This window comes from Lepisosteus platostomus, chromosome 5 (assembly GCF_059453375.1).
Source record: "Lepisosteus platostomus isolate fLepPlt1 chromosome 5, fLepPlt1.hap1, whole genome shotgun sequence".
Classification (NCBI taxonomy): Eukaryota; Metazoa; Chordata; class Actinopteri; order Semionotiformes; family Lepisosteidae; genus Lepisosteus; species Lepisosteus platostomus.
This window is the reverse complement of record NC_142615.1, coordinates 31,673,422-31,687,383: the sequence shown is the minus strand read 5'-3', so window position 1 is coordinate 31,687,383 and position 13,962 is coordinate 31,673,422. Positions and strand designations below refer to the sequence as shown.

The window sequence follows — 13,962 nt, the reverse complement described above, 5'->3', positions numbered from 1 at the left end:
GAAGCTCATCTCCATCCTTCTCTTTATCCTGACAATTCAGAACCAGAGGACATTCAGACAATCAGTGCTGCTACATGAACAATATCACACAGAACAGCCTGGACTCAGGTCACATCTCCCTTTTTTCTCCTTCCTCACAGCCACTTAGAGACAGAGAGGAGCTCCTGGTTCTCCTCTCTGTGAACTGGGCTCAGGGGTCACTGATCTGGCAGCTGTGGGCTCTGTTCCAGGTCAGAAGCAAGAAGCTTCTATTAACCCTTTCTAGGACCTCCAGACCCTCAGTATTACTGCCCTGATTCATTGTCTTTACTTAAAGTCACTCCTCCAACCCTCTGTCAGAAGTGTTTTACTGAAAATTGAGCAATATGTGTTTATCTCTTATTATTATTTTTACTGATTTAATGAACAGCAGTATTGCCACTCTTATAAGTGTAATATGATTATCAGCAGCAGCAGAATGATGGTCTTGTCTACAATAGTGACCAGTTGACCATTCTGTAGCTCTGAGCAGTGAGACTCAGATCACACAGAAGACCTGTCTGTGTGTTATTCCACACCAGACCTGGGATACAGCGTCTCCCACACGTCTCTCACGGAGTCTTATAAATACTGTATACAGTTAAACAGAGTCTGATAACAGTTATACAGTTAATTAAATCACCAAACTGGCTGAGGAACTGAGAGCTCGAGTGGAAATAAAACCAGGAGATGCTCTTCAACCACCAGGATCAGGAGTCTGATCCTCCTGGATTCTGTTCTGTGGAGATTCGTGTAAAACGCTTAAAAGCGCTCATTACGGGGACTTGTGCCTTTTCTCTTCTGCTCTACGGGAGTATGTTTTACAACGCATTAGTCTGCGAAGTAAACTATTTTTTTTGTTAATAAATTTTATTTCTCGGTTTGTCGGTCTCCTTCTCCAGCTGTTATGAATCGCCTCTCTTCACAGCCTGGTGTTTTTTGTTTTGGAGATGTTATATCTGTAAGAAAAGCCCCCCGGGCTCCGGACAGGAGTCTCCTCCAGCGGAGACGCGCGCTCTGCTCTGTCAGAAAGAGCGCTGTGACGTCACAGACACCAGCCAGAGCGCCGGGATCAGAGAGCGAGACCGCGGGAGGAGCGCTGAGAGCACGGAGGAGAGATAGTGATCACTTATCTGTCGACAACCAATTAATTCAACTAAAAAACCTTAGAATCATCGATTAACTTCACCGATTGGTGAGTACTGATTCTTTTCTTTCTTTAAATTCTTTAAATATCTAGAAAACAGTCAATACAGCCTGTATTGATCAAATACCATAATGCGTTTAGTGTTCATAATGTTCAATCCCAAATTAAAGAATGATTATTCAAATGATTGTTAAGAAATTGTATTCTAGAGCTTGAAAATTATATTCCAAGTTGATAAATTTGTGTAGGTAACAGTTTAAATGCATTTTTCTACTGTTTACAAATTATAAGTATGGTAACCACGGCGACACGTGCCACATCACTGTGCCCAGCTAGGTGTCTCGCCTTCGTCACAAAGAGTGGTTTGACGTCACGGACTAATACTAATGCGAGTGTATTCATATTTAATATTAGTGAGAGTTCAATCGGTAGCTTTAATATTAATGCTAGTGTTCATGTCAGTAGTAATGGTGATTGCGCTACTGATAGTTTTGATGCCAGTATTCATGTTAATATTAGTTATAATTATAGAGTTACTGTTAGAGTATTTACACTAGTAGTCATGTTAGTTTTAGTGATAGCATTACTGTTATTATTAGTATTAGTAGTAGTTTGTGTCAGTTATAATGACAGTGTAATTCATAGTGATAGTGTTACTGTTTTAATGTTAGTGGCATTTGTGTTAGTGTTAGTTATACTGTATTTGTAGTTATGAGTGTGTGTGTGTTGGTGTGTGTCTATAAGTATTTGTAGTCTATGTGTGTGTCTGTGAATGTGTGCGCGTATGTGTGTGAGTGTCTGATTGTGTGTATAAATGTAAGTCGTGTCTGTGAGTGTGTGTTGTGTCTGTGTGTGTGTCTGTGAGTGTGTGTAGTGTATGTGTGTGTGTCTGTCAGTGTAAGAATGTGTGTCTGTGAGTGTGTGTGAGTGTCTGTGTGTGTGTGTAATGTCTGTGTGTGAATATGTGTGGGTGTATATCTGTCAGTGTGTGTGAGTGTGTGTGTAGGTGGGCTTGGCCTCCACTGCTGTGTCTGACAAAGGTGACCCATCGACAGGTGTTGAGGTCCAGAGTCGCCTGAGAATGGAACCACTTTCTAGATTCCAGACCAACGTCCAGAGAGCTGTGAGTGCTCTGTTTTTATCACTATTACTAGTAATGACAGCAGTAGTAGTATTAATATCAGAATTAGTATTAGAATTTGTAGCCATGGTCATTGTAGTAGCAGCAGAAGTAACAACAGTGGTAGTTGGATTATCCAAGCACTTACTCCAGGAACTACAGTATTACACATTTATACTCTATTTTCCAGGCATGTTTCGTACAGTGCTTTGATGTTCTGGATTAAAAGGCAAAATATAAGAAAAAAATTGATTGATTGATTGATTAACTATGAGAGTGAAGTCTGGTCAAACTTGTTTGTCTAACTGAACTATCCTGTCCACAGATGTCAACAGAGGTGAACAGAGAAGATGTCCAAACCCACCAGAGACTGGAGAAAAGTTTGAGAGTCAGGCCCCAGACCCAGAGAGCTGTGAGTCCACTGCTGGTCTTTTTCATATTGTGATTCTTCCTCTTCTTCCTCCTCCTGAAATTAAAGCTCATCGCAGTAGCAGGGCTCTGTTGTCTTATCTTGAGGAGGAGAAAGACTCTACCTGACAGTGCGTGCATCTGCGTGTGTGTTAGTGTGTGGGAGTGTGTGTCTGTGGGTGTGTGTGCTTGTGAGTCTAGTCCAGCCCGTGTCTGTAACAGAACTGTGTCTGACTTCCTCATATCAGGAAGGAGGTAACAGGATACTCAGCCAACACAGGTTGTGGAGCCAGACCCAAGACCCAAGAACAGCGAGTCTGCATTAGTAGTAGTAGTAGTAGTAGTAGTAGTAGTAGTAGTAGTAGTAGTAGTGAGAGGGTGAATGTGTGTGAGGTTGTGTGTGAGAGAGGGTGAGCATGTCTCAAACTCCATTCCTAGAGGGTCTGGTGAATCATCTGGTTTCCTGCCCAGAGGTCTTGGTTACAAAGTTGATCTAATTTTTTTAATTAAACAAAAAATCTTCTAATACTGTACCTTTATCCAGACCTTAAATAGCCAACTGTGCCTTGAATATTTTGAGTCTTCAACAGTGAGAGACATCAAAATATATTATTAAACACATTATTTCCATATCTTCTTATGAAAATAATTAGATTAATTGTTTAATTGGCTAGCCCCATTTGGAAAGAAAACCTGAAGATGCACCTGGCTCTCCAGGGATTGTGATTGGGCTTGAGACCCCTGGTCTAGCAGAACTGGCCCCTCAACAGGTCTCGACAGGGATGTTGGGGATCATGAAGCTGGATAGCTGAGAGCTGGACACTGCTTCTGGATCGAGGACGACAGGCCACTGTCATGTAGGGTCATCTTGGCCCATGATGATGATGTGTGTTTGTGTGACTGGCTGGTAACTCTGTTTTCTCCTCCCCAGCACCGCCTGGAGAAACTCGCTCAAGTCGAGAGAGGAATGGCCGAGCAGAGAGAAGGGTGTCACACCGAGACCTGGGGCAGATCCCACCGGAATGTGAGTAGTGGCTTCAACAACATGGTTGGATAGCTTGTTCCACACCCCCACCCTCCTCTATGTAAAGAATACTGTATTAATACTGTTAGACAAAGAATAAACCTGTACTGAGACACAAACTTGGTTAGCTTCTGCTGGTGAGACTAAAGCAGTCAACATGCTGACAGATCTAGACAAAGGTGGACGTGACCCTGAAAGGCCGGAGAGGGGGAACCGATACTGAGGCTCTGAGCAAAGATTCGTCCAGTGTAAGACAACCCATGTGTTCTGCTCAGGATGATGATGGTGATGCAGATGGTAGTGTAGATAATGAAGGTGGTTATTATGATGATGTTGATGGAAAGGTGTTGATGATGATGATGGTGGACATGAAGAAGGATATGGGGATGAAGATGGTGGAGATCATTTATTAGAAGCGTGATGAAGATGATGGTGACGAAGATAGTGGAGATTATAATTGTGGAGGTGTTGATGATGGTGACTGTGATTGCTGGGAGACCAGGGGCAGGGCTTGGTCTTCCTGGAGACCCTCTCAGTTTTTTCTCTGTCCTCCTCATGTCCTCTCTGTGCCCCTGTCCCCTCAGGCCAGCCAGCCAATCACCAGGCAGGAGACCGAGACCCAGCTGTGGAACTACCTTAAGGGCCCGGAGAGGGATCTGCAGAAGGACAGGGCATGGACCTCCTCCTTGGCAGCCCACATACCCCATTGCTCGCCCCCTCAAACACCCCCTCACCCACCCCCTGGTACACCCGCTCACCCGGGCCTGACCCCAGCGGCCCTGTGGCGGCTCAGGGAGGGCCTGCAGGTCGAGCTGGAGGGGCTGCTCCAGGAGGAGGAGATACTGGTGCGGACCTGGGCTCAGAACATGATATCATCTATCCAGCTGGACTGCCTGGCGCTGTACAATGAAGTCCTGCCTGACTTTGAATCAGAGGGTGCATACGTGGGATTGGTAAGTCCCTTAAACCCCTCCCCCTTGCTTGAATCACACTGAGGTATGCGGGGGCTGGGGCGACTCACCTCTCCAAGACACCTGCGTCATCCCACTCCCATTTCACCTCAACATGGTTCTGAGAAAATCTCCCGTCCCCAAGGGGAGAGAGACAGGAGCCGGGCTGGGCCTCCAGCCCTCTGTTTATTCAAGATTATTGCCTCAGGAGGTGGGTGAGGTGGAAGACACACTGTCTACAGATCACCACTAGGGACAGCGTAAAGCAGGGGGTGAGACTCTTGATCATGGATAAGGATAACAGTGGGATGACTCCCCCTCTCTTGAATCACTGACTACTGATGATGTTATGTCACTCAAGCTCCTCCTCATGGTGGTGTCTGCAGTCAGGCAATTTGGAGAATCGTTGAGGGATGATGATGAATATTTACCTTTCTTGTTCTCCCAGGGCACAGGAATCATGAAGCAGGACAACTATGAGGAGGTGAAAGAGGCGCTGAAATACTACTTCGAAAATACAATGGTCAGGTGTGACTTATCTGAGGTGGACAAGTGCTTCCGCCAGGCTGCAGCCGAGCTTGACCTTATCCTGCAGAAGTACCTGGGAGATGTTGTGGCCGAGGTCTGTGAATAGTAGGTTTATTTTGATAAAAGAGATTTCTCATCCCCTTCTATTGTTGGTGTCTATTTCATGTAAAGGATTTGACTTGAAAATGAAATGTTTAATCGACTTACAGGGAGTCTTCTTTAAGATGTGTATCGGATAGCTGTCCACTGTCACTTTACTGGACTTTTGAAGTAACCAATCTACAATGAAAATATATACTGCACATCTTAAGGAAAATGAAGAGAAATCCGTGTGCTGATTGTCACCAAAAATGTCACAAATTAACCGCCAAACTGTTTAACATGTCCAACCACCTCTTCCTATTTTGCAGTGATTATAATTCTTTCAGTTTCTTCTCTTGTATTTTCCTTACTGTTTCACTGTCCCCTTCCCCCATGTGGAGATAGATCCACAGACGAAACCCTGCTTCACCATTTGTTTGTTCAAAGTCTTTGGACTGACTTGCGACTTGCGAAGCCCCAGTGGCACAATCAGTCAGCAGAGTCATGGCGATGTTGTGTGTTTACGCCTCACCTGGAGCAATGGCACCTAGAGATCCAGCCATTCAAAATGTGTGGAGTACATGGCGGAAAAACGCGGTGGGCATGGCGACTCATACCACATTTGAATTGAAATATGATAATAGTATCTGGAAGCACCTTGTAAAATCACCAGGTGGAGCTAATAAAGCTTAACATCTCATATACAGCACTTGAGCTGTCACCAGAAAACGCCTTGTTTTGACTCCCAGTCACTGCTGAGGGACAGTCTTTTTACAATTAAGAATTTAAATTGCATACTCTAGATTTTTAATAATTTGAAACTGTGTATTACAGAATGTCAATCATTAAACATTAAAAAGTAGGTATATTTTATAAAAGAAAGATTGCTCTTGTGGACAAAAGTACACAACCTTCCACCTTCATCATAAATATTTTAATTATGCATAAATATTTTATGCATCAAAATCTTTAACTTGGTAACTAACATGGGTTCTGGTTTAAACATGCTTGTTCTAACATTATTAAGCTTCTATTCTGTAATTCATAAAAAGTTATAACGTTTTATCCTTTTCTAAGAATACGTAGTAAAAACACCACTTGCTGTTATTGTAAAAAAAATACATGTTGTAGTGATTTAACATCACTTGATAGTTATATTAATATGGGATCGTGTAACTAAGCAGCTAAAATATCACAAGTGGACGTTTTGGAAACATTTTGATCTTCGTTTCTTTTAAAAAAAACTTCTATTGTCATTGTAGTGGTAATGAGCACTGTAATTGGCACGAAAGCTTTCTTTCCAGACCCTATGCGGACGACACAATCCGGGGTTGAGTGAGGAAACACAGGGAAAAAGTCATGCAGGATACGGGAATAAAAACAGGGGGGCGTGTCCATGGAGTGCTGGTGGTCAGGGAAGGTGTAGGAAGGCAAACAATCTGGGGACGAGTCCAAAGAGAAGTCCAAAAACAAGGCAAAAGTCCATGGCCAGGAGATCCATCCAAGACAGGAGATTAGAAACCAGAACCGGGTCGGGACCGGCAAGGGGAACAGGAACAGAAACTTAAAACCATGACAGAGCCAGACACATCCAGGACCCGGGCTCGCATGATACAGGAACCAATGCAGAGCCCAGATTGGCGTCTGTGTCTCGCTTATAAGGGGGAACTGAAAAGGGGCTGGAACAAGGGACAGGTGCGGGGAATAAGGCAAACAAGGAAGGGCTGGAGGAGGGGTTTGCGATCATGACAGTAATGTACCTAGGCGCACCTAGGCACGATCAGAGCCGAATGCATAAAGATATTCCTTTATTATAGTCTACTACTACTACTACTATAGTCCACTATAGCTTATTGTGAACATGATGTGTCTTTTTCAGGTTTACACCCAAATTGAGAAAATAATGACCAGACACATTATTATAGTTTCAGTGGTATTTTTAATTTGTTATTCTCGATTCTAATTACAATATATACAACTTTGTTTTAAGGCTTGAGGCGTCTTTTAAACTGCCCAACTGAATAAAGTGTTTTGAATCAAATCGGTTGAACAGTTGACAGTATTCCCGTTTGATAATTCACGTTTTTATTTCATTATTAATATAAATTAACATTGAATATGTTATGATAAATACATATATAAAAACATGTTAATATAGTGTCCATTATACTTACTATTTTTTTAAAGTATTTGTTAGAAGAAAAACTTGTGCCGTAAGCAGGTATTGAACTTGGATTGTCAAGGGCTGCTCGAAAACACAGCTGAGACGAACAGTTTTAAAATGTTTTGAAAGTAATCATGCGCGATTGAGTCAAATTAAAAATAAACCATGTTTACAAAGAATGTAGAGTACAGTAAATTAATATCATTATTAATTTATTTAGATAAGCGATTCCATCTTATATTTCCTATTTAACGGATTCTAAAAAGTATGAGGTTTTTTACTGCGATAACGAGCACAAGTATTCATAGAAAAGGTTAATCAGTTAACTCAGTTAACTTTGAATGTGTTGTGATATTTAGAAATACCATCAAATTCAATATATTGTCAATAATATTTTACTATTTTAGTTTTTCAAAGAAATGTTTATCTGTTAAAAGAAAACTCATGGCAAGAGCTGGGTTCAATCCCCCAGTTTACAGCATACAAGTCAGATGCCTAAGCCATTGTACCAAGACACTGCTTGACAGTTCAAGTTATAACTGAACAGGGCAGGCCAAAAGTTTCCAAGTAATCGCAGGTGAATGAGTCAAATTGATGCAGATGTTTACAAAGAATGTCTACTACTGTAATATTTTGAGCTATATGAATAAAATAATATCATTATTAATTTATTTAGATACACAGTTCCATATTATAATCCCTATTAATCAAATTATAAAAAGTATGCATTTTTTTACTGTGATATCGAGCCCAATTAAATATGAATAAATATTAATGAAGTTAGTACTTTTACTTAGTATATACTTTTATATACTTTTTATGAAGTTCTGTATATAAACTTAATACAGTCAGAAGTACGTAAAACCTTTTCCAAAATAACCACAGTATGTAACCGAATAAAAGACTGATGCTTAAAATGTTTATGAAGAAAGTGGAATACTGGTGTGTATTTTTTATTTAAATTACCAAAACCAGACATATACATTTTACATAATATGTTTATGTTCCTAAATTAATATCATTTATGACCTTCAGACGCGTTATACTCCTCTTCTTTTAATGCTCAGCTACTAAAATGTCCCTTTAGTTGTAAAGTGTCCATATTAATATTCAATATTAAGCGGATTTAAACATACACAGTAAAGAGATCAAATGAAGCAATCGTTTCACTAACAACCAATTCATCATGAGTGCTGCCTGTCAGTCATTTTGGCCAGCCAATCACTTACTGCGGTACAACTCGGTGAACTGTAGAAAATTTCCACAGTACGGGGTTGTACTGTGCATTTTCAATGGCTGTAGCTGTATATATAAAAATTATAAAAGCCAACCACTTTTATCATCATATTCTCGCTGAGAGGAAGGAATCAGTGTAAATATATAATTACGAGTGATAATAAGAGCAGCTTTATGATAACCCTAAGAAAATACTACTATATTGGTAGTTGGGGGAATGTATATTACATATATCTAAAATATAAAATTAAGGAAAAGGAAATGTATCACTCAAAAGGAAAAACGAGAAAATCATTAGTTAATGAACCATTAGAATACTATATATTTAATATTTCTGAGAACATGATTATGTAAAGTTAAAAACTACTTATGTTGAAAAAACAAAATAATATGCAAACAATACATGGGATAGTGAAAAAATAAAACTTTTCTGACATTTGGAATAGAAATTATACAACAACTGAAAATTAGACAACAATTTTATATTGTAAAGTGAAGAGACAGGTGAGTTTATAAAGAGCAACATGAAAGTGAGGCTCCCAGAGTTAAACAGAGATCTTTAACATACACCTCTTTCCTCTCTTTTCCTCCAAACCGCATTCACTTATCGGCTTCCGCCCTGTTCACTGCCTCCGGGGCACTTATATTTCGATTCCTGATGCAGCTCAGCTGTGTCTCATTGTTTCTCAGGGTAGACCCTTTCCATTTACCGGTCAGCTGATTCTTTTTGGCAGCCATTTTGCTAAGGTCCATATCTAGTATTTAAAGTAGGTCATTCCGAAATTACCTGTTATGAATGACCCTTCCCCTGGTCATGTTATAACCCTTAATCAAACTAGGAGAAGCCTAGACAAAGAAGAACCAAAACAATGAAATAAGACTTTTGCAATGGTCTAACACAACATAAGAATACATTTAGATGAAATCTTTACTATTTTACAGGAGAACCTAATAGGGAAAGTTATAAAAGCGTGTACAGTATGTGTCAGAAACCTAGAGAGAATTCACGTGCAGTATCATTTTGCTTAAAGTTGAACTGAGTACAAACAATACAGTTGCATTACAGTGTGCAATACACTATTTCAAGTCTAAACTATAGTACAACTCACTCTGCTGTGACTCCTTGCATCTCTAGGCTATAACTTCCATCGAAGAGAGATTTTATCAGCAGCATGCAATTGATTCTTCCGACATTTTGTTTAATACTGTAATGTGGATGTAAGAACTCATGAAGTATTACCAGGATCTACATTTGGCACTGCTGATATTGATGGAGTTGAAATGCATGATGTATTTATTGACAGCTATATCTGAGCCGATAATGATTAAAATACCTCCTGTAAAGTGTTAGGATTCATAGCAAGGCATATTTCTCCCCCCTAAACGTTGCTATTGCTTGTGTAAACGTTGCTATTGCTAATGTAAACGTTGTACATTATATGAGCCTTACCAGTTTCAGTAGCTCCTGGTGTGTGTGGTTTTTAAAAACCTAAACTAATAAGAAAATTACTTGTACACAGCAGTGTGTCTGTGGAGATTACCTAGGAAACGCTGAACCTCTCTGCACACAAGCAATCCACCTTAAATGAAAATTGCCTGCAGTCTGCCACTTATGCGTTTCCTTTACTACAGAGTAAATTCATAGGAATGAAGAGAAATGGAAAGAAAAAATATCACATTAAAGTTTCCAGTTACTTGGCACGAATGAATCAGCTATTTCTATATCCAGTCACACAGGAGACGGGTTGATTCGCCGATGGGGATGTGTTGTTTCTCTACCTTCTTACTAGACTGTCGTTCAATTCTGTCTTCTTTGAAAGCTTTTTACATCTTTTAAGCGCTCTCGCTTAAACCACACATAGAAAATCATCACTGCTGATTTTCATGGGCCGATGCACACTTGTTCTGTAGAACTCTAGTGATAAAGCCCTGCCTGTGAATATTGTACGAGAATTATAAAGGGCGAAACAACAGCACCAACCAGAGGAATGGTAACAGGAAGAATTGTGTTCTTATTTAATATGTCCTTTTGAGACATGCCTTGTAAACGCACACGGGTGTTAGAACATTGACAAATAATTTATAATGGAGCTGTGAAAACAAAGATTTTCCTATACCACCCAATAGTAAAAAAGGTACTGTATATGTGAAATTGATTTTTATAATAAAAATAAAAAAGTTAAATTGTTTCCTGATTACTTGTTGCTGAAATTTGCATTACATTAGGTATATATTATGTTATACTTTTTATGTTCATCCACCAAAATTTCCCTTAAGTTGTAAATTCCACATTAATATTCCATATGAAGTGGATTTAAACATGCACAGTAGAGATACAAATTAAATGATGAAATCGTTTCACTAACATCTAATGCAGCACAAGTGCCACTTATTGATCATCTTTGGCCAGCGAAATGCATACCGCAACACACCACACGACCTTTACTGTATTAGGAAGAAATACTGCACGTTTTGAGTGCCTGCATCTGGAGTCAGGGGTCTTTTGTCTGTGATTTGAAAGTCTGGTTTTTGTGATGGCTTGTCTTGGACTCTTAAAAAGGACAAAGTGAGTCCTGCAGTTTGGTGTTTGTATTAAAAATCCCATTTTATTGTATTTTTCTTCTTAAAAGAGGGAGCTTGCCTGTGTTTTTGGATGCTTTTGATATAAAAGACTTAAGGACAAAATCCTGGCTTTTCTCCAGAAGTACAGCCTTGAGATTCCAGTTGGTTGTGACCAGACAACCTCTGAAAATGTCACACTGAACACCAGTGAATCTCAGCTGCAGGAGATTCAGGAGGGACTTACTGTATCCAGACTGATACAGATACAGACTTACTGTATCTCAGAGGTGTTGACAAGAAAGTGGGTTTCCATCACAGCACAGGATTACTACTTTACACAAACAGTGGTGGGAGTGCGAAACAGGTTCCACAACATTTTAGAGTAACATGAGATGAGATAGTTAGATTAATTAGTTTCTAATAATAATCAGACACACAGGGTGCTGTCAATGTCACACAGAGATCAGGGGTTTGTTAAAACAGCTGGATGGGCCAGCTGGCCTCCTCTTGTCTGTCACCATCATGGTCTGAACTTCTCATGCTGTGTGAGTGAGTTAGTATTTTATTGTTTTAATTATTGGGAACACAAACCACTAGATTGACTTCACATTAATCTCTGTACATGAGCAGCTACTGACATCTTAAAAAATCATAAAAAAAACTTCTCTCTGTCAGCATGAGTCCAAAATGACACCAAAAGTCACCTCCCCTACAACACCACCTCCTTCTTTTAAACAACAACCACCAAAGAAATCACAGCTGTTTCTAAACCACTCCCCCTAATAATCTTAATCACACCCCTAACAACGACACCCCCTAGCACTCACAGCCCCGCAGCTCTGTGCAGATCCAGGAAGTGAAACTCAGAGATTAGTTTCGTTTCACTTGAAACAGCCTCACTGCAGCTCTGTCTCTACTGCTCCTCTCTGTGCAGTTTTTACTTGTCAGAAAAATGGCAGAAGGCAATATTTCAGTTTCTCAGGACCAGTTCAGTTGCTCAGTGTGTCTGGATTTGCTGAAGGATCCAGTGACTCTGCTCTGTGGACACAGTTACTGTACGGGCTGTATTAATAACTGCTGGGATCAGGAAGATCAGACTGGGATCTACAGCTGCCCCCAGTGCAGACAGACCTTCACCCCAAGACCTGATCTTCACAGAAACACCATCCTGGCTGAAGTGGTAGAGAAACTGAAGGAGAAAGAACTCAGTGATCCTCCTCCTGCTCACAGTCCTGCTGGCCCTGGAGATGTGCTGTGTGATGTCTGCACTGGGAGAAAGAGGGGAGCTGTGAAATTCTGTCTGGTGTGTCTGGCCTCTTACTGTCAGACTCGCCTCCAGCCTCACTATGAAGCTGTTTCATTGAAGAGACACAAGCTGGCTGATGCCACAGGGCAACCGCAGGAGAAGATCTGCTGCACTCATCACAAACTGCTGGAGTTCTATTGCCGTACTGACCAGAAGTGTGTTTGTTATCTTTGTGTAATGGATGAACACAGAAGCCATGATACCGTCTCAGCTGCAGCAGGAAGGACAGAGAAACAGGTGAGGAATTTCAGTCTGTATTGAGTGTCTAGTACAAGATGTAAAATGGATATTTAGGATAACTGATCTCCTGGCTGTATTTGAGCTCAAACACAAAGCAGAAACAGTGATACATAAACTGATACACACTCTGACACACACTGCTTCACACTCTGATACTTGCTGATACACGTCTGAATTCAGAAAGTCAAGCTTGCAGACAGTCACTCTGTGTGCATCACAGTCACACTGTGTAAGAAACACACAGATGGACAGAGACAGAAAATCCAGTGGGGGTCATTTTTTAAGAAAATGCACTTTATTACAACAATGTGTACAGCACACTTCTTACAAAAAATACAATTATAACAACAACACTTTAACAGAATTTAAATTGTCTCTAAGAGAGTGATTGTTCATTATCAATCTTTCCATTTTGCAAGTGGTCAGTGAGGCTGGTTCACACAATAAGAGCCCCTCCAAGCCTCCTGGGTGTTACCACTGGCTGCAGTCCTGGCTCTGAAACTGCGATTGTCCATTTCTCAACAGGAGCACTAAGGAACAGGTTTTCTGGGTTTTCTTCAGCCCCTTTACAGAGCTCTCTGTCCTGTCCAGTGCACTTTTACCGTGGAGAATCCCCACCAGGCTACCTAGTTAAATAGCTTCATCCTACATGGCTCCGTTATGCTTCGTGAGCTGGAGGTTCCAGCTGACGGATCGCTGTTCCACCCCACGCGTCTGGTCGCTATTGAGGATGTGGAGCAGGATGGTCCTCAGTCTGCTGGCCAGTAGCTTGGACAGGATCATTGACACCTCTCACTGTCTAGCTGATGTGCAGAGATCAGGCAGTGTGACCAGTGAGCGGGACATCTCTGTATCTTAGTCAGTGATACTGGTCACTGTGGGTACAGGTCACTCAGTCAGTGATACTGGTCACTCTGGGTACAGGTCACTCAGTCAGTGATACTGGTTACTGTGGGAACAGGTCACTCAGACAATGTTACTGGTCACTGTTGGGACAGGTCACTCATGCTGTGAGAGATCACACAATAATGAGGAGCATTTGACTGACCATTGATCAGTTCTCAGTATCACTGCTGGTTCTTTATGAAATCACTGCTCACTGCTGTGGACAGACTGTGTTTCTTATCTTTCTCAATGGCTCAAGCACCGGACTCCAGGGTGTCCTGTGACGTGTCTGT

The 13,962-nt window shown here is 41.0% G+C and overlaps 2 protein-coding genes across 7 annotated transcripts in view; both read left to right on the top strand.

Annotated features, from left to right (window-relative positions):
- Window positions 1–1,091: 1,091 nt before the first annotated feature.
- Window positions 1,092–5,335, top strand: LOC148665563 (uncharacterized). Of its 3 annotated transcripts, XM_088631631.1 has the most exons (6): window positions 1,092–1,213; window positions 2,221–2,288; window positions 2,611–2,697; window positions 3,625–3,717; window positions 4,302–4,670; window positions 5,116–5,335. In XM_088631631.1, exons 2-6 carry the CDS (start codon window positions 2,247–2,249, stop codon window positions 5,299–5,301), a joined length of 777 nt encoding a protein of 258 aa, XP_088487757.1. In that variant the 5' UTR covers window positions 1,092–1,213; window positions 2,221–2,246; the 3' UTR covers window positions 5,302–5,335. The 3 variants fall into 3 exon arrangements, with proteins under 3 accessions (XP_088487757.1, XP_088487759.1, XP_088487758.1); XM_088631633.1 differs by lacking the exon at window positions 2,221–2,288; XM_088631632.1 differs by lacking the exon at window positions 1,092–1,213 and having other exon boundaries at window positions 1,625–2,288.
- Window positions 5,336–12,042: 6,707 nt separating this feature from the next.
- LOC148665561 (E3 ubiquitin/ISG15 ligase TRIM25-like) overlaps window positions 12,043–13,962 on the top strand; it is a 51,922-nt gene continuing 50,002 nt past the window's right edge. For all 4 annotated transcript variants that reach the window (XR_015936884.1, XR_015936883.1, XM_088632387.1 and 1 more), the window contains exon 1: window positions 12,043–12,781. Coding sequence is in view for 2 of the 4 variants with exons in the window: in XM_088632387.1 (XP_088488513.1) it covers window positions 12,191–12,781 (591 nt within the window). In the remaining 2 variants the exon portion in view is untranslated. The remainder of the gene's footprint in view (window positions 12,782–13,962) is intronic.

Coding starts and splice junctions, on each gene's coding strand:
- LOC148665563 (XM_088631631.1), top strand. CDS start 2,247: ATGGAACCACTTTCTAGATTCCAGACCAACGTCCAGAGAGCT. Junction 2,289..2,610: donor AGACCAACGTCCAGAGAGCT/GTGAGTGCTCTG, acceptor TCCTGTCCACAG/ATGTCAACAGAGGTGAACAG. Junction 4,671..5,115: donor AGGGTGCATACGTGGGATTG/GTAAGTCCCTTA, acceptor TTGTTCTCCCAG/GGCACAGGAATCATGAAGCA.